The sequence below is a fragment of the Daldinia loculata genome (genome assembly GCF_022478755.1).
Source record: "Daldinia loculata strain CBS 113971 unplaced genomic scaffold F4817scaffold_1, whole genome shotgun sequence".
NCBI classification, from domain to species: domain Eukaryota; kingdom Fungi; phylum Ascomycota; class Sordariomycetes; order Xylariales; family Hypoxylaceae; genus Daldinia; species Daldinia loculata.
In genome coordinates, this window is record NW_026054855.1 from 455,001 (window position 1) to 472,493 (window position 17,493).

Genomic DNA, 17,493 nt, shown 5'->3' on the forward strand with positions numbered 1-17,493 from the left:
TTACGTTGTTGTCATGTAGTTGGTTATGTAGTATTTCGGCTGAATAGTATTGTATAGATTGAATGAATGAATACTCAATCCATGAGGATCTAGGTTAACTAACTAACCGGTTAGATATTTTTTAAAATGACATTCATGTCAACCTTTTACATACTACAAAGCCATACCAATACTTAAGTTTCTTCATTTTTCCTTGCTGTCGTCTGATATTCTACAATTAGCCCGTAGCTTATTTCTTCGTTCAATTTTTCATCTCTTCTCTAGGTTAGCGTAATCGTTAGGTCATTTCAACTTCACATGCTTAAGAAAGCACGTTTCACAAGCACGCGACCTCATTGGTATAATAATAATAATAAAGTTGGACGACGAGAAATCGACTATGCCCTACGGAGTCTGGAGCTGTGAAGGATAATAGACGGGGAGATGGGGGAGATGGGGCGTTTCGCGGACCCCCCCCCTGGGCCCTGGTCAAAAGGTCGAGACTAGAACTACTAACTAGCCGGAGCCCCGCTGGGAATCTGTGACGCAAAGAGCTCGACACACCGTTGCCGATCGTACTATGTATTTGTACTGTGTAGGACAAGCTCTCTGCCGAATTTCCTCGTGTATATTGTTGCAAAACGGTCCGTTTGACACATGATCGCATCATTTTATATCTCGTTTTCTCTTCAATTGGTCCGAGATTAGTTCTAATTTTTATACCCCTTTTGTTTAAAATTCAATTACTTACCCTTATACACGATCGACAACAAGAAAATCTCGTTATCTCGACAACCCGCCCCCCTAAGCCCTCTCTAGTCAGAACGAGCTCCGCGACTTCTGAGCGACAATGCGTTTCGGCAAGACTCTTCGCGAGTCCGTATACCCGCCATGGAGGGACCAGTACATAGACTACGAGAAGCTGAAGACGATGCTGCGGGAGGATAGGAAGGAGGACGACGACGTGCCCTGGACCGAAGACGACGAGAACAAGTTCTGCGACGAGGTATTCAACGTACAGCTGGAGAAGGTGGCTCAATTCCAAGAGAAGACCCTCAGCGGATTGAAGGAGCGCGCCGAGGTTGCCTTCGAGACATTGAAAGAGATGACGCCCTCTGACGACAAGCCTAAGAGCGATATCACGGCCGCTCGGCTGAAGGAGCTCAAGAACGAGCTAGACGCCATCACCAACGAGGTCAAGGAGTTGAAAAAGTATAGCAGCGTCAACTACACTGGTTTCCTCAAGATTGCGAAGAAGCACGATCGCAAGCGCGGTGACCGTTACAAGGTCCGGCCTATGCTGCGAGTCAGCTTGTCGGATCGTGGTTTTAATTCGGAGCAGGCATATACGCCTCTCCTTACGAAGCTATCTTTGATGTACTATGCCGTTAACCAGAACCTGGACGAGGGTGAGCAGGGGCAACCGCTAGATCTTGGTTTAGAGAATCAGCCCGAGGTGCATAATGGCGAGCGGTACACCGCCCACAAATGTAAGCCATCAAAAGCCATCAAAAGCCATCAAGATCGTTGCAACTCTACATTCGAGCTAACATGATATTCGCAGTTTGGATACATCCGGAAAACCTCCTTGAGGTCAAGACCGCTATCTTGCGACACTTACCTGCTCTTGTCTACACCCAACAAGCTGGGCAAGAGCCCGACGGCAACGAAGATCCTAAGATCACGTCGCTCTACTTCGACAACTCCAAGTTTGAACTATACAGTAGAAAGGTGGACCGCCAAGTCGACGCTTCGACTTTGAGGTTGCGCTGGTATGGACAACTGGACGCGAACCCCGAGATTGTCCTTGAACAGAAGATAGTTCATGAGAATGGCATTAGCGAGGAGAAGAAATTCATGATCAAAAGAAAATATATCAAGCAATTTATCGATGGACATTACAAAATGGAGAGGACTATCCAAAAAATGGAAAGGCAGGGCCAGACAGCCGAAGCTATCGAGTCCTTCAAGACTACTGTGGGAGAAATTCAGGAATTTATCGTCAGGGCCAAGTTGGAACCTGTCCTACGAGCCAATTATACCCGTACGGCGTTCCAGAAGCCTTCCGATGATCGCGTCCGAATTTCGATCGACACTGACGTCGCTTTTATCCGTGAGGACACCCTGGACCGTGACAGGCCGTGTCGCGATCCTCGGGAGTGGCACCGACGAGATATTGACGAAAATAATATGAAATATCCCTTCAAGAATATAAACCAGAGCGAGGTGTCAAGATTTCCTCATGCACTTCTCGAGATCAAGCTGAAGGAGGAAGGAGGGCGCAAGCGGCCGGGATGGATAGAAGACCTAATGGCTTCTCATCTTGTTCACGCTGCGCCAAGATTCTCCAAATTCGTACACGGAGTTGCATCCCTCTTCGAGGACTATGTTAATCAGTTACCGCTTTGGTTGAGCGATCTTGAGACGGATATCCGCAAAGATCCCCAGACGGCGCACGATGAAGAGGAGCAACGGAAAGCGCAGCAGGCGGAAGACGCCATGGTTGTAGGCAGCTTCTTAGGCGGTGGCGCTGCTGCTGCCGGGATTGACTCCTATAAACCAGCAACAAGTTCACCGGTTGGAAAGTCGTATCTATCTGAGCGAGCCGCTAGAGAAGCTAGGGCGTCTGCACCTTCGACTGCCGTAAATGGCCACGGTAGACGGGATGATGAGGATGGTACAGGGAACGGTTCCACTCAGCAAAGGAGTTACGGGACCCTTTCTTCTGTTTTCCCCGGCTTCTCTCTCTCTCGGTATTCTCGAGCAAAGCGTCAGCGGGCACAACTTCCCGAAGGTGTTACAAAACCAGAGGCCTGGCTCAAGAACGCGGGGCCACTTCAAATTGAACCAAAGGTCTGGCTCGCTAACGAGCGGACGTTCCTCAAATGGCAGCACATCTGCATTCTTCTTGGTAGCTTAGCAATCAGTCTATACACAGCAGCGGGGGAGAACTTCCTCGCTGAGTGTATGGGCATTGCGTATATCGTGATTGCTATCCTCGCTGGAGGATGGGGATACTTTATGCTGCACAAGCGCCGCGACATGATCGTAGATCGCAGTGGCAAGGACTTCGATAACATGATTGGGCCGCTATTCATCAGCGCCGCCTTGATGCTCGCTTTGATACTTAATTTTGTGTTCTCGGTAAGATGATCTTCATATTAGTCTTCTATTATCTTAGGTGAAAACAAATCTACTCACTCTCTTACGTTTAGTACCGAGCCGCGTTTGCAAAATTGGATAATCAGCTGTTGAACGGAACTGAAGCAGCATTTATTGGAGAGCTCTTGTAAAATATAAAAAGCTCAAAGGACGGTGGCATATATCGCCTGTGATACCTTCTTGTGAGAGATGTGTAAGAAATCTGTTCGTTCTATACTTCATGGATGGTTCGATTGGTGCCCCTGTATTGGATATGTCAAAATTGCTGTATGCATAGGCCGGCTAAATATACCGAGAATATGAGTATATACCTGGATAATAAGAAACTCATTAGCATATCATTGGTTTTGTCAAGATAGTAGAATATAAGGAGAAAAGAGTTGCACAAATAGTAATCCGCCAGCAGTGAAGATGGAGAAAAGGAGTGTCGTACATAATAAATCGGGGCAGTGGGGGTTATGTAAGCAATTACCTAGCTTAGAAGCTATTATCCACGCAGCTGGCACGGCGAAACTAGCGACTTCTTTTTCCTGAATGGCTGCTTCCAAATGCAATGTCTCGTTTCAGCATGATGCAGTCAGTGACCAAGTCCATGAGGCTGGACTCTTTCTGCTGGATTGTGCATTACACGTTCCTCACCTGCAGCTTCCTGTTTCGCGCGTCAATGTGCATATTTACCGTAGTTCTGCAACTTAAAAAATAATAAGTCCAGTCTTTTGGCGTGATACATAGGTACTTTTCTTAAAGTCACATATCAATCTAACAATTCCGCGATTTCATTTTTCTTATTATTTTCACATGAAATTGTAACAAATCGCGAGTTCGTCTATTCCCGAGTACCGAGTCAAGTACCTATACTCAATTACCTTGTTTGCCTCATCTGCTTTTTCTTATCACTTTACATGTAGCTGCGCCCAGCCACAAAAACTGACGCGTACCTACATCGTGCAACGTCGGCAACGAAGATATATCGAAATATTCTGCATCTCCGCACTCATCTACCTTTATGCCTGGAAAAGATCTACCACGAGCCAACCATGTCCGAACCAAAGAAGAAGGGGCTTTTGAGTGGTCTGATGCGCAGGATTAGCAACGCCCAAGGGAGCGGTAAGCTGGTATGTATCCGCCCCGCAGCAAGTTGATGCCTTACTCACGGGTCACGAGGTGAAGGATCCGCCATCGAGACGGGCAAGCGACGGCGACATACCTGTGCGAAGAAATCGGTCTGATAGACCTGATGTGATTAATTCTCGTAGGCGGCCGCGCCGTCCGGATCCGCGTGATTCAAAAGGTAAAGGTAGGGAGCAGCCAAACGGCCACAAGTACGAACCGGCACCCTTGTCAGAATGGCCCCCATCTGGTATCTCCAAAGAGGAACAGCTCACCCTCGGCCACGCAATGGAGCTCATCTCAAGAGGTGTTCCAGCACATAAGGGGCATAAACGGCCTATCCCTCATGCGTCAGATCATTACTACGGGTTATACACGACGACAGCTGGTAACCACGGTGATGACAACGATACCGTTAACCAGCATGATGCCATGACCCAACTCACAACCTTAAGCATACAGGGCTTCGGTCAACCCAAGTATCCATGGGAGACTCTTGAACAACCAAGTCTTGCTTTTGGATTCGGAAGACGGCCGGGTACTATCACCCTAAACCACTGGGCAAATATATTTAGCGCAATCCCACCACCAATCGGGCTTCGTGACCCTGGAGTTGTGCCGAGAGAAGCTGATTTAGGTTCGATATTCGAACGACTACAGGATTTGGAGGCTGGTTTAGAAGATGGGAATGACGAAGTCTTATATCGTCTGTATAAACGATTTCTTAAAGACCCCGACAAGCTCTTTAGCCCGCATAAGACGATGGAGAAGCAGATTACGGATTTGGTTATGTGCCTTTCAAGCCCAGATTGGATTGATTTCTCGAATCCGAAGAACCAGGTTGTCACAAAGTTTATTTATGATCCTGGCCCCGAGAACCAGCAACAATATCATAAATTCTTCTACCAGTTACTCTTGAGCCTTGAACTAGAACTGCGGATCAATTCGAAAAAGCATCAGGACCCGGCCAAGGAGAGGCTTGTGGCGCAGATACCACCGAGAATTCAGTGGAATTTGGCTCTCGCTAGGCGGTGGAGGGATTTTGTGCGTATCGAGGATTACGGCGAGGAGCCAGATCAGATCAAACTACGGTTCAAGATGAGGAGGAGACAGGTCAGCATGCTAAAAAGATTCGCTCAGATGATGAAATGGCCGAACCTCGCCGACACGATAAGCGAGCTCAAGCAGAGAGATACTGAGGGAACGTTGATGATTGTCAGTTCGCACGCGATGGCTTTCTTCAGCGGTCTAGTCTTACCAGGAGTATGAACCTACCATTCACTCCTTATTCGCGACATTGTTGAATTTACTAATTTTCATGTAGCCCACATTCCCTTTTCTCATTATGAACTCTTTGATCGATATCGACCCCGATAAGGCGACTGACAATCTTGCTTTGCTTACGCACCTTCATCCCCACTGTGGCTTCCAGTACCGCAATAGTTATACTTACTGGAGATCGGCCTGTATCGTTGGTAAGGTGCTTGCGCCGACATGCCACGAGGTTGCTGGATGGGTTGGTCCAGCTAGACCGACAAAAGACTTGGGGCGCTCTGAGATTGCCCGGATTCGCTCGAAAAAGCCGCGACAGAATATTCTAACACCAGAGGACGTAACTTCTATGAGCGATAGATCGGACCCTTTGGGACCACGGTCCGAAATTTACCCCGTCGGGGATTACGACCTGTTGGCACCTGATACGGATGATATAGTCGATACAGTCCTACTTGAGCAGGTTATTCTCAATGTAGCTACTGATAAGCAAGATTCGGGCCCTAAATGGTTCGACGCGTCGATACAGTTCGCTATTGATGGCGTGTCTTGGCCACTTCACCTTACGTTTGATGTGTCGTTCATCAATGCTTGGCCGTGCTCTGACGGACCTCACCCTCTGTTCTTTGACTATGTCTATACTCCCCGCAAAGTTGACGAACTCGTAGATATATTAGACTGGGGTAAACCAAATTGCAGGGAAAGAAGCTTTCGTTCACCGCCAGCTGGCGGAAGCAAGTCGCCGGAATTTGAACCCATCGTGGGAGGGGACGACGCGGAGAGAGTCCTACTGGTTGAGGCGTTCGGCAGTAGCGACAACGAAGTCTTGGCGCGGGCGTGGTGCTCTCACTGGGGACTCAGCGCAGTAGTGGCGGATATTAGCAGGACTTGGTGAGTTGTTCTCGTCGCACGACGATGATAGATGATTGATTGATTGATGGCTAATGCGACACAGCATGGCGTGCGCTATCCGTGAAGCTTACGCAGCAACCTTGACGGTTGTAATTCTTGTTGAGGATCAGCCGGGAGATGCGGAATAACGAGGTGACAGTCGGAAGTTTCATTGCGAGTGCTTGGGATCGTCACGATCACCGGCAAATGGTGACGGCGCAGAACGAGAAGATACACATACACGTACTAATCTCTTAACGAACATATTGACGCAGTCGACGACTTTCACGATGGTTACACAATTATACAGGTGTTCTAGGTATTAGGGGAATGGCATAGGATAGCTAAAATTTTGCTTTTATAGCCCGGAATAGGGAGTTTCGCATAGATATACCCGTTCAGTCAGTCCCATTCCGCGTTCCGGTCTTAATTGTATTACTATTTCTCCCACGCAAGACAATGTTGCGTCCTGCTTTGGAAGTGCGGCTTTTTAAATGGATTGCCTACCTATATTGGCTGATCGGCATCCTTTGCGGAGGGTGCTTGACGAACCAGAGGACTCTGACTACAACCGAGAGGCAGGGAGTGGCGGTTTGCCACACCACAGATCATCGTGACCTCCCTCCTAATACCGGACTTCCTTACTGCAAACGCCCGAAAGCCAAGTTGGCGGTGGACGTAGGTATGCTGGTTTTGTATGCCAGTATGTATGTACATCACATCCTGACATCCAAGCATTCGTCAACCCTGTCGTGACTCGTACAGCTATAATGTGGGTTTTTCGCTTAGTGCAAATTCTCTGAGATGTCAGACCTGTGCATTGGTAGTTCTCCAATAAATCCCGTGTAAAATTTTTGGCCGTCCCACGTTATTGTCGGCTCACCCGAAAATTTTGTGGAGTGGCTTGTCACCCAACAAAAGTCACGATACCTATTTAAAGGTGGGAGTCTGGAGGTTAGGCAATAGGAAGAGGTACAGGTAGGTACTTGGCATGGACGGACTATACACTAGACGGCTAGAGTCGCTAGACAACGCGGAGGGGAAGGCGGTTTAAATTAGGGAAAAGATTAGCGGGGTATCGCTTGGCTTTAGCGGCTTCCGTCCCCACATCCCCCACCTTGTGACGACAGTACGGTACTGCGGTGTACCCTGCAAAAGCGTAGGATTCGCACCGGCTTCGCCCAAAGGTCTAGATAGGCTGATAGGCTAGGCTAACCCAGGCCACTCTAAAAGTTTCGACACTTTTTCTTGGAGAATGGGTAACAGGGGTTAAGTAACGAGGGGGGGGTAGCTTCTTACAGCTCACGAGGCTTGAAGTGTTATGGAAGGTAGTGGTACCCTTTTTATACTCCTATAACAATATTTTTTCCTACTCCTCGGTTTCCCATCGGGTTTGCTTCTTGCCTTTGTCCTGCGCGAATTGTTTCATTACCGGACTTGTTTCTCGAGCCGACACACACACACACACACAATATTCGAAATTGTCGGACAGCGATTGGAAAGAACGTCTAGCTCGGCATTGTGTCCTACCCAAACAATTGGGTGGATTAAAGTTTCCTCTTGCGATTAATAACTCTATTCACATAGGTATTCACTCGTTTTGCCGTGTACGCCGGAAGCAGAAGCAGAAGCAGAAGCAGGTGCAGAAGTGGCTGACTTGAGGCCGCACCTTCCCCCACGATGGAGTTAGTCATGTCCCAAGTCCCAAGTCCCAAGTCCTTAATCTTTTGACCGTTGGACCGTTTGATCGCTTGATCGTCTGTACAACCGACAAGTCAAAGCTACCTAAGGTTCTGACAAAGAGTTCCCGTCTAGTACCCGGAATATAATTCACTTCGAGGATAACGTGCGTTTCTATAAGAGTTTCTTATAACACTCTTCCCTCAATATCAATGCAGCTTCGTGGATCTAGTCAATTAACACAATCACCATGCAGGATCACTACATTGGTATTGACGTTGGTACTGGGTCCGCCCGTGCCTGTCTGATAGACTCGTCTGGAGACATTAAAGCTCTAGCCTCCGAGGCTATTAAGCTATGGCAGCCCCAACAAGGTTACTATGTACGTTCTTTCACGGAACCCCCCTCCCTGCTTTGTCTTGATCAGTACGACGTGGGACCTAACAAAGCTTAAGGAACAATCAACCACCGATATCTGGCACTGTATTTGCCATTGTGTGCAACGCGTCGTCCACCAATCCGGAGTCGACGTTGGTCACATCAAGGGATTAGGTTTCGATGCTACTTGCTCGCTCGCAGTCTTCTCTGAAAAAGATGACCAGCCTGTCACTGTTACCGGTCCGGACTTCGAGAACGACGGCAACGATCGCAATGTTATCTTATGGCTGGACCACCGTCCCGTCCAAGAGACGGACAAGATCAATGCTACCGGCCATAACCTGTTACGATATGTAGGCGGCAAGATGAGCATCGAGATGGAAATTCCTAAAGTATTATGGCTGAAGAACAACATGCCTAAGGAGCTATTCGACCGCTGCAAGTTCTACGACTTGACAGATGCGTTGACTCACTTGGCTACCGGCAACGAGAACCGAAGCTTCTGCAGCACAGTCTGCAAGCAAGGCTACGTCCCTATCGGCGTAGATGAAAGTGAGAAGGGTTGGCAAGAAGACTTCTTCACTGAGATCGGACTAGGCGACTTGGCCAAAGACAATTTCAGGCGCATGGGAGGCGTTGATGGAATCGTAAGCTCTCCTTCTCTACTCTCAATTGGTCCTCTGCTATATCGAGACAATTTGCTAATTCATCCCTTAGAATGGCAAATACTTCAGCGCAGGAGAACTCGTTGGCCATCTGTCTGACAATGCTAGCAAGCAGCTAGGACTGCAGGCTGGCATCGCAGTCGGCAGTGGCGTAATTGATGCCTATGCCGGCTGGGTCGGTACCGTTGGAGCAAAGGTTGACACTGAGTACGGTCACGCAGACGAGAGCGCCCCAGCAAACGATCTCGCCCAAGCTTCTACCCGACTTGCTGCCGTAGCTGGCACATCCACCTGCCATCTTGCCATGTCTGAGAAGCCCGTGTTCGTCAATGGAGTATGGGGACCTTACCGTGACGTACTCCTGCCCAACTACTGGTTAGCAGAGGGTGGCCAATCGGCAACAGGTGAGCTTTTAAGGCACATCCTCGAGACACATCCGGCACATAAAGAAATTGTGCCTCTTGCGGAAGCTATGCACATGAACGTATACGATTACATGAATGGCCATCTAAGGGAGTTAGCTGAGAAGACTAACGCTCCCACCGTTTCCTACCTTGGACGGCACTTCTTCTTCTACGGCGACCTGTGGGGTAACCGATCGCCCATTGCGGATCCCAACATGAAAGGATCTGTAATTGGTCTCAGTTCTGACTCCAGCGTTGATGGTCTTGCCCTGTATTATTATGCTACTATGGAGTTCATTGCCTTGCAAACGCGACAGATCATCGAGGCTATGAATAAGGCAGGCCACAACATTCAGACTATTTTCATGTCCGGCAGTCAATGTCAAAACGATATGCTTATGGATCTCATCGCCACTGTCTGCGATATGCCGGTGTTAATTCCCCGATACGTCCACGCTGCTGTGGTGCACGGGGCGGCCATGCTTGGTGCAAAGGCAGCAAGCGCAGATGCTGATGGCAAAACTGAGAACCTCTGGAGTATTATGGACCGAATGAGCAAGCCGGGTCGGCTCGTTAAGCCCGGGAGCGACGCAAATGAGAAGAAACTCTTCGACGTCAAGTACGAAGTATTCCTAGAGCAGTGCCGGACCCAGCGGGAATACCGTTCTAAAGTTGATCAGGCTACTAGTACCTGGGGTCTTGAATACGGAAATTAGACAAAAAGGGACTATTGGGTATGGTATCGGGAACTAGGTGTTAATGAAAAGCTCTGTGGGACTCATGAGCAGGCGCGGGTGGTAGAGGGTAGAGGGTAGAGCACCTGTAGAAAGACTAATGCCATAGGGATACAATCGGAGATTTAGACTAGGTTAACTGCATACATACGCGTTTATTTCCAAACTGATGTGAATCAATAGACTAAGGGTTGTAAAGCCAAATATGCTATGTTTGTTGTTGTTGAAAGACGTGTCTTGGAAGCAAATAAAAGTGATTGATTGGAATGGAATGGAAGGTAGTTACTTGGTGCTACCAATCTGCCAATTGACTTCTCAAGAGGTTGATTTCCATAATGGGATACATTCCAGGTGCATGTAATACACATAACAGAGGGTTATAGGTTTTATAGTTATCGGCTATAAAACTCGTTACTTTAAACAAGTTCCGCGTTTTATGGAGGAGTTAACTATGCATATATTATGCGAAGAATGCAAGGAAGACGGGCCTTTTAGAAATATAACAAGTTTACAATTGACTGATCTATTGCAGATTTCACCACTCCCCGAATCCGTCCTCTTCTGATTACCGGTTACTGCTCTTTAGCACTTGACGATATACCTATAGAGGGGCATATGCTCAAGCCAGTTTGTAAACGTCAAGACGTTCGCAATCGAATTCCCTCAAGTCTGGTCTTGAAGGTTTGAAGACTTGTGAATTCCAGATTGCCCGTGGGGTTAAAGCCCCTCGTGGGAACGAACTATCTTCGATATAGTGCTTCAATGCGATGACTTTATCTCTAGCCGTCGCCGTTCCATTATTAAGTTGTAGCACGTTTTGGAGGTTGTCCACTTGGATTAAATATGCGGCTAATCCGGCGGTCGTGACGGCAGCTGAAGGTCAGAGTGAGTTAGACTTGATATCTTGCTACGACTTTGGATCGGGTATTGATATGCCTAACTAACTAGTGGTAAACGTACCTTCAGATGTTCCCGTGCCAAACGTATAGAGAACTGCGTTGGGTTCTTCCCACCTGTGGTTGGCAACGCAAATTCTTTCCTGATGGTGCGTTGATTCGAACGAACGGAGCGATCTTGGCAGGTTTGAATTGGTTGCCGTTGGTCTGAACACCACCCACGACAAGAAGGCCATCTACGAATCAACCGCCGAGTGGGTCTCCGAATAGTGCTGGGTATTCGCTGACATACTATCTCAGTTGTAACCAGTGAGTTGATATATATCCAGAGTAGCGACTGAGAAATTATTCTTTTCAACTTACTCCTCCCGGAAGCTGTCCTTTAGTGTTGCCTGAGCCGGTAATGGGGAAAAGGCCGTCGTTGACCCATCTCCTTAAGACAAGACTCGAAGTCGTTTATATCCTGATCACTTAAACCAGCCGGTGAAATGGCAAAACCCATGCTTACAATCGCAAGTCGTCTGCGGTCCCAGCCGCGCGCAATTTTCGCCTTGTAATCATCGCGGACCGCTTTCACAGCTGTAACCCAGTCCCTACTTCCATCGCCGCCATCAGCACCAGTAGGCACCCGAACGATGATGGGGTGAACCCTCTTCGAAACGCCGAAGAGTTTACCGGTTATTTTGCATAGCATTTTGGTGCCGTGGCCCGTCGAGTCGCCCGGCGCTTGGACGTTTCCGGGAAACAACCATGTCGCCCGGTCTCCTTTCCATCATCGGACCAACGCGTGCTTACGGAGTAGTAAAGGAGAAGACTGGTTAGTACCTACCGGATGAGATAAACGTGCTCCGCTGTCGACTACGTACACTAGGGATCCATCTCCGGCACTTTCGTCGTACGCAAATGCTCCCGTCTTGTCTAGGCCCACGCCTTTAGATTGGGAAAGGGACCACATCTCCCTCGTTGTTGGCTTTTGCGTCGTTATGGCAAGGGGCTCGATTGGGGTGGTATCTTCTGAGCACGTCTTAATGGTATTGTCGGCGGAGAGTCGATATTGCTCGTTATGAAAACCCAAGCCCAAGCCAGACGCCTGGGCTATCAGCGTTGCTAGGGCGAAGTAGGGTAATATAGCCATGAGCATTTTTGAGGGTATGATTTTGGTAAGAATGATAAATGAACACAATCTGTACTAACTAACAGGAACTGAAGAGAGATTAGTTGCCCGGTTTAAAGTCTAGAAAGTATATGTAGAGGGGAGCGGGAAGAATGTCCCTTATATGATAAGCGAGAATAGGGGGTTTGGAGGAGCATAGTTATCACGATGCTCTTCGGACCATCGCATACGGCAGGGAGTCCTGGCCAGCGTCGAAGAAGTAACTTGCATGTCGATATGGTAAGCATAGCAAGAATTTCACATTGCCTATATCCTATATCATCACGCACCAGCTCTTACACGTCAAACACGACATAAATCGCAGGTCTCCGCGCGATCTACTTCCGATGTGTTCTCTCGTCTCCATTGCAAAGCCCGAATATTAATTACATACAGCTGCAGCAAGTATGCAATACGCCTTTATGGGCCGTTGAAGGAATACTGCTTTTGCTGCAGTTTAGCTTAAGTCATGTGGTTGAAAGCGCCGTGCTGTATTGTATGTAAGTTGAAGCTTGTCTGTACCGACCTATTGGCCCCGCTTGGTGGAGGGCAGCCTTTCTCGCGAGATGTGCATGCGTTAGTCGGCTTGTATAAATATGAAGGAGATCTTCCATGTTCTAGGCCTACTCGAGAGATCGATATAGCTACCCAACCTAATATATCAGGCTTACGAAAGGAAGAATTACCTAAGCTTATTGGAAGCCGTATGACGCCGGGGACTTGGACGGCGATGAATGCTTGCTTCCAGATCTACATGACTTACCAATGGGAATTCCTCAGTATCTCCGTTTGAGAACGCTGAGAGTGGTACAGAGATAGCCGAAGATGTTTTGAAATGGTGGTGCCCGGAATCATTGCATATGGCATAAATAGTGTAGCCTTTATTAGAAAATTGATGTTAATACAAGTTTAATACTTTAGAAGCTAACATTGTATAAAAAGTAGTGTAGATTTCCGACTTTATACCGATATTTATGCGTACGCAGCGCTAGGTTAGTTGGGTAGGTGCTGTGTTGGTTTGCAGGTGACTAGGTAGGTACTCATTTGGAAGACGCGTAGTTAGCGTGGTACATGGCCCGTGCAGAAGCTACCCGCAACGTCTTTTGCCTTGTTGATTGTTTTTTTTCAGCCTTGCCATAAAATTCCGAGCTCTAAATAAATCGACAACCATCCAACCCATTCATTGGGTCCATTCTTTCAGCTGCCAATTGCAGCAACCCGACCATCTCTCAATAGTGACCGACCTATCATTTTAATTTCAAGATGGCCTCGTTGTTCGGAAAGCCATTAGGCTCTGGCGGTGTAAACGGTGTAAACCAAACGGCCAATACAGCTTCTACTTCCGGGCCGACGTCTTCGTTATTTGGTGCCGCTACTAATCCTGCGCAGCAACAGCAGCAACAGCAACAGCAACAACAATCGCCATTTGGAAATACTGCCGGTACATCATCTGCAACCCAACCGATTCAAACCAGCAGCCTATTTAATAGGTTCACTACGGCCCCTTCAAATCAACAACAGCCTCCAGCAGGAGGCCTTACTGGATTATCTACTGGATTATCTACTGGCAACCAGCAGCAGCAAACGGGAAGCATGTTTGGTACCTCGACCGCCCAGCCCACCCAACCCGCCACTGGTGGCTTTAGTCTCGGTCAGTCTACAAACAACCAAGCTCAAGGACCATCTCAAGGACTATCATCCATACTTGGAGTTAGTCAGATAAATGCCAGCGTGCTGCCCCAGGGTAATACGACAGGGTACTTCGACAGCTTGCTCTCGAAAGCCAAGAAGCAAGGTAGCGAACAATCACCACTCGAAGATCTTCCCAGCCTTCAGCTTGGTCTTGGAGACCTTCGTCAGCGCCTTCGAAAGTTAGGCCCGCGAGCGGATCATTTAGCTTATGACAAAGCTCGCTTTATCCTGGCCGCGTCTGGCGTCGAGCCGGCAGCAGCGGTTCGAGAGTTGAACGATTTCGACGTCCGGATCGGAGGTCGCGTCGAGCGCCCTACTTCCACCTCCGCCGTGGACGTTGACATCGATACATATCTCTCGAATATACAGAAGAAGACGACTCTTAGTATGATCGCGGACGGTCTAGAGAGATCGGCTAGGGATTTCGATAATTTCCTTGAAGATAACATTACGATGGAGTGGGAGGCGCAGAGGAAGCGTATTTACGAGCACTTTGGCATTAAGACTAGAGACGATGGTCCCGTTGAAGGACCTCCGGGAGCAACCAACAGAGAGTCGCATGCGGGCTTTGGTCGGTCACGACGAACAACTAAGACGGCGCGGTCTTCGGTAGCAGGTATCAAGGCCAGCGCATTTGGGCGGTCAAATCTTCAGAAGTCGGTCATTGGCACTCCCAGCAAGATTGGTAGTCACAAGCCCGAATTTACGGATATCCAGGATGCGACGGGAAGCCCAGGTGCCCTAAACGGTGCCACTTCGATCGACGATCGATTTCTCAGAGAGAAGCAGGGTCGCCTCGCAGAACGGGTTCGACAACTTAATCTTTGCCGACTCGAGAAGCAGCCTTATCCTATTCTACACGAGCTTGCGCAGGTGGCAGGAAGTTCTGGTGATAGACATGCCCAGCAATTAGTTGATGCTTATCACGCTGCCATGACTATCGTCGGGGAAAATCCAGAAGCGGAGACGTTTGCGGGTGATGCCACGGCAAAAGAACGCCAATTCAAGGACAAATACTTGGATGTGAACGACAAGTCCCCCGGAGCAATAGAAATGCGAAAAAGAATCCTTAATGGCGCGAACGCCTTTTTAGAGAGGAAGTTTTTCCAGGAGATCGAGAACGTCATCGCCAAATACCCAAGAGAGGCGAATTTGGGAGGTCGCCCGGACGTCATCAGCAAGATCAAGGCATATGTTCGATTACGAAACTCGCGGAAAGACCTCGTACCTGACAACGTCGATCTTCAACAAGTCGACGGCGAGTTCGTCTGGGCTATCGTATTCTATCTGCTACGGTCTGGGAAGATTGCCGAGGCGGCTGATTACGTTAAGGCCCAGTCGACTACTTTCCGGAGTATTGACCGTACCTTCGCATCATACCTCCTCGAATATGTTAGTAGCCCCGATAGGCGATTAAGGCGCCAGTTACAAGAGCGCTGCAATAACGAGTATAACCAACGAGTTCGTAATGCACCGGAGAACTCTATCGACCCGTACCGAATGGCTTGTTATAAGATTGTGGGACGCTGCGACGTGAGCAACCGCAGCCTTGACGGCCTGAACACGGAGATTGAGGATTGGATATGGCTTCAATTCAACCTCGCTCGTGAGAATGACAAGGCAACCGAGGTAGCTGCAGAGTCGTACGGATTACAGGACCTACGAGCAAGCATTCGGGATATCGGCCTCAAACATTTTCCAAAGTCCCCTAGTGAGGACGACAATGGCACTTTCGGCATGTTTTTCTTCCTACAGATCCTCTCGGGCATGTTCGAGCAAGCTATCTCATACTTGTATACTTTCTCTTACGTGGATGCTGTCCACTTCGCCATAGGCCTCGAATACTATGGTCTTTTACGCCCTGCGGACCCTTGGACCACGGCGGACTCGCTTCTATCGCACGACACTCGCTCCAGACCACAGTTAAGCTTTGGTCGGATGCTGGGATACTACACACGCGATTTCCGGGCCGCTGACGTTGCCTCGGCTGTCGATTATCTAACTCTGATCTGCCTCAACGCAGACCTAGGCGGCGAAGCAGGACGGCAACAAGCAGAACTTTGCCATGCGGCTCTGCGAGAACTTATCTTAGAGACTAGAGAGTTTAGTAAACTCATTGGCGATATTAGACCGGATGGGCGCCGCATCACAGGTCTCGTCGAAGAACGTGCCTCGCTCATCGGTCTTCGGGAGGAAGATGATTTCGTGAAGACCGTTACGTTACAAGCAGCCCGGTTCGCCGACGATAACGGGCGGACAACGGATGCAGTGCTGTTGTATCATTTAGCTGGAGACTACGATAGTGTGGTGACTATAGTGAGTCGCGCGCTAAGCGAGGCTATCTCACTAGAGATCGGCGAGGATCCTATGCGTTTGATGCCAGTTAAACCTCGATCGGATGGCAAGGACCCGGAGGCGCAAGTTGGCAGCAGCTTGAGTCTGGCGTCTATCGACGATCCCGTCCAGCTCGCGATGACGATGATGTCGATGTACGAAAAGGACGCCATGTTCTATACGAGAGTCGAGGAGCAGAACCGGATCGCGTGTCATATCCTCCTACAAATGAGCGATATCAAGAGCTTGGTCGAGGGTGGCCAATGGCCTGAGACGTTAGATGTAAGTGTTTTATTAATTCTCGGCCCCGTTATGGATAGATTAAATACTAATTAATGACGCAGAAAATACGGGCGTTGGAGATCCTACCTCTGGATGCTAACGGCGATCCGACTAGGATCCGACACTACGCAGCAACTTTTTCGGGACTATCCCAGACTGTTGCCATCAACGTACCGAACCTACTTATGTGGACTATTACGTGCTGCATCCAACAGAGAGAGCGGCTCATGAGCGGGCAGTTCAGCGGCAACGAAGGCACTCGACGGATGATGTGTGACAACCTGAAGCAGATCAGCATAGATCTAACGACTTATACAAGCCAGCTGAGATATAGGTTCCCGCCGCACCTGCACGAAGCTCTTGCTCGAGCTTCGGCGGATTAATGGGGTTCAAGTGTGTAAAATAGGACTAATAAGAGGGGAAATAAAGCGGATAGCTTGGATGTGTATGCACGCATTCCTTAGTTTGTCCACGCATAGTCGAAGTAATAGGTTTGTGCTTTTCGACGAGAAACGAGACGAGCGCATTTATCATGGTTGGTGTGGTTTACACTAGGGGCTACTATCTACATACCTACATAGTAGGTAGCTTAGACAGGCTATATTTATGCAAATGTATTATGTGATGGGGCTGAGAGTAGTTCCACTTGAAATATAGGTACCTGTCAAGAGACGGTTTCATCTACTATGTAGTCGGCGACCATTAGAAGTGCATTCTATAGCTAAAACTACATGAGGTACTTAAGTGTGGTGTGGCAGGTCAAGGTTCGCAGTAGAAGAAGACTATTAGTAGCTACATTGTATTAGGTGGGCCCACTAGAGCTCTATCCGTAGCTTTAGCCAATTAAAATAGAGGCTTATT

At 48.6% G+C, this 17,493-nt stretch overlaps 6 protein-coding genes across 6 annotated transcripts; 4 read left to right on the forward strand and 2 right to left on the reverse strand.

Annotated features, from left to right (window-relative positions):
- Positions 1-829: 829 nt before the first annotated feature.
- F4817DRAFT_355548 (SPX-domain-containing protein) lies at positions 830-3,272 on the forward strand (the record flags this gene model as incomplete). The annotated part of the gene is made up of 3 exons (XM_049305674.1): positions 830-1,469; positions 1,544-3,123; positions 3,195-3,272. The coding sequence occupies 3 exons, from the start codon at positions 830-832 to the stop codon at positions 3,270-3,272; spliced, it is 2,298 nt and encodes a 765-aa protein (XP_049163860.1).
- A 739-nt stretch (positions 3,273-4,011) lies between these two features.
- On the forward strand, positions 4,012-6,718 carry F4817DRAFT_3807 (uncharacterized protein). Its single transcript, XM_049307397.1, has 4 exons — positions 4,012-4,256; positions 4,312-5,514; positions 5,576-6,414; positions 6,479-6,718. The coding sequence occupies exons 1-4, from the start codon at positions 4,179-4,181 to the stop codon at positions 6,561-6,563; spliced, it is 2,205 nt and encodes a 734-aa protein (XP_049163861.1). The 5' UTR covers positions 4,012-4,178; the 3' UTR covers positions 6,564-6,718.
- Positions 6,719-7,630: 912 nt separating this feature from the next.
- Positions 7,631-10,520, forward strand: F4817DRAFT_322185 (Pentulose kinase). Its single transcript, XM_049301368.1, has 5 exons — positions 7,631-8,099; positions 8,230-8,260; positions 8,351-8,476; positions 8,550-9,119; positions 9,190-10,520. The coding sequence occupies exons 1-5, from the start codon at positions 8,095-8,097 to the stop codon at positions 10,255-10,257; spliced, it is 1,800 nt and encodes a 599-aa protein (XP_049163862.1). The 5' UTR covers positions 7,631-8,094; the 3' UTR covers positions 10,258-10,520.
- Positions 10,521-10,894: 374 nt separating this feature from the next.
- Positions 10,895-11,407, reverse strand: F4817DRAFT_311006 (uncharacterized protein; the record flags this gene model as incomplete). The annotated part of the gene is made up of 2 exons (XM_049299932.1): positions 10,895-11,148; positions 11,236-11,407. The coding sequence occupies 2 exons, from the start codon at positions 11,405-11,407 to the stop codon at positions 10,895-10,897; spliced, it is 426 nt and encodes a 141-aa protein (XP_049163863.1).
- A 146-nt stretch (positions 11,408-11,553) lies between these two features.
- Positions 11,554-12,312, reverse strand: F4817DRAFT_311007 (uncharacterized protein; the record flags this gene model as incomplete). The annotated part of the gene is made up of 2 exons (XM_049299933.1): positions 11,554-11,936; positions 11,997-12,312. The coding sequence occupies 2 exons, from the start codon at positions 12,310-12,312 to the stop codon at positions 11,554-11,556; spliced, it is 699 nt and encodes a 232-aa protein (XP_049163864.1).
- A 1,103-nt stretch (positions 12,313-13,415) lies between these two features.
- F4817DRAFT_322200 (NIC-domain-containing protein) lies at positions 13,416-17,486 on the forward strand. The gene is made up of 2 exons (XM_049301369.1): positions 13,416-16,632; positions 16,695-17,486. Exons 1-2 carry the CDS (start codon positions 13,588-13,590, stop codon positions 17,013-17,015), a joined length of 3,366 nt encoding a protein of 1,121 aa, XP_049163865.1. The 5' UTR covers positions 13,416-13,587; the 3' UTR covers positions 17,016-17,486.
- Positions 17,487-17,493: the final 7 nt, after the last annotated feature.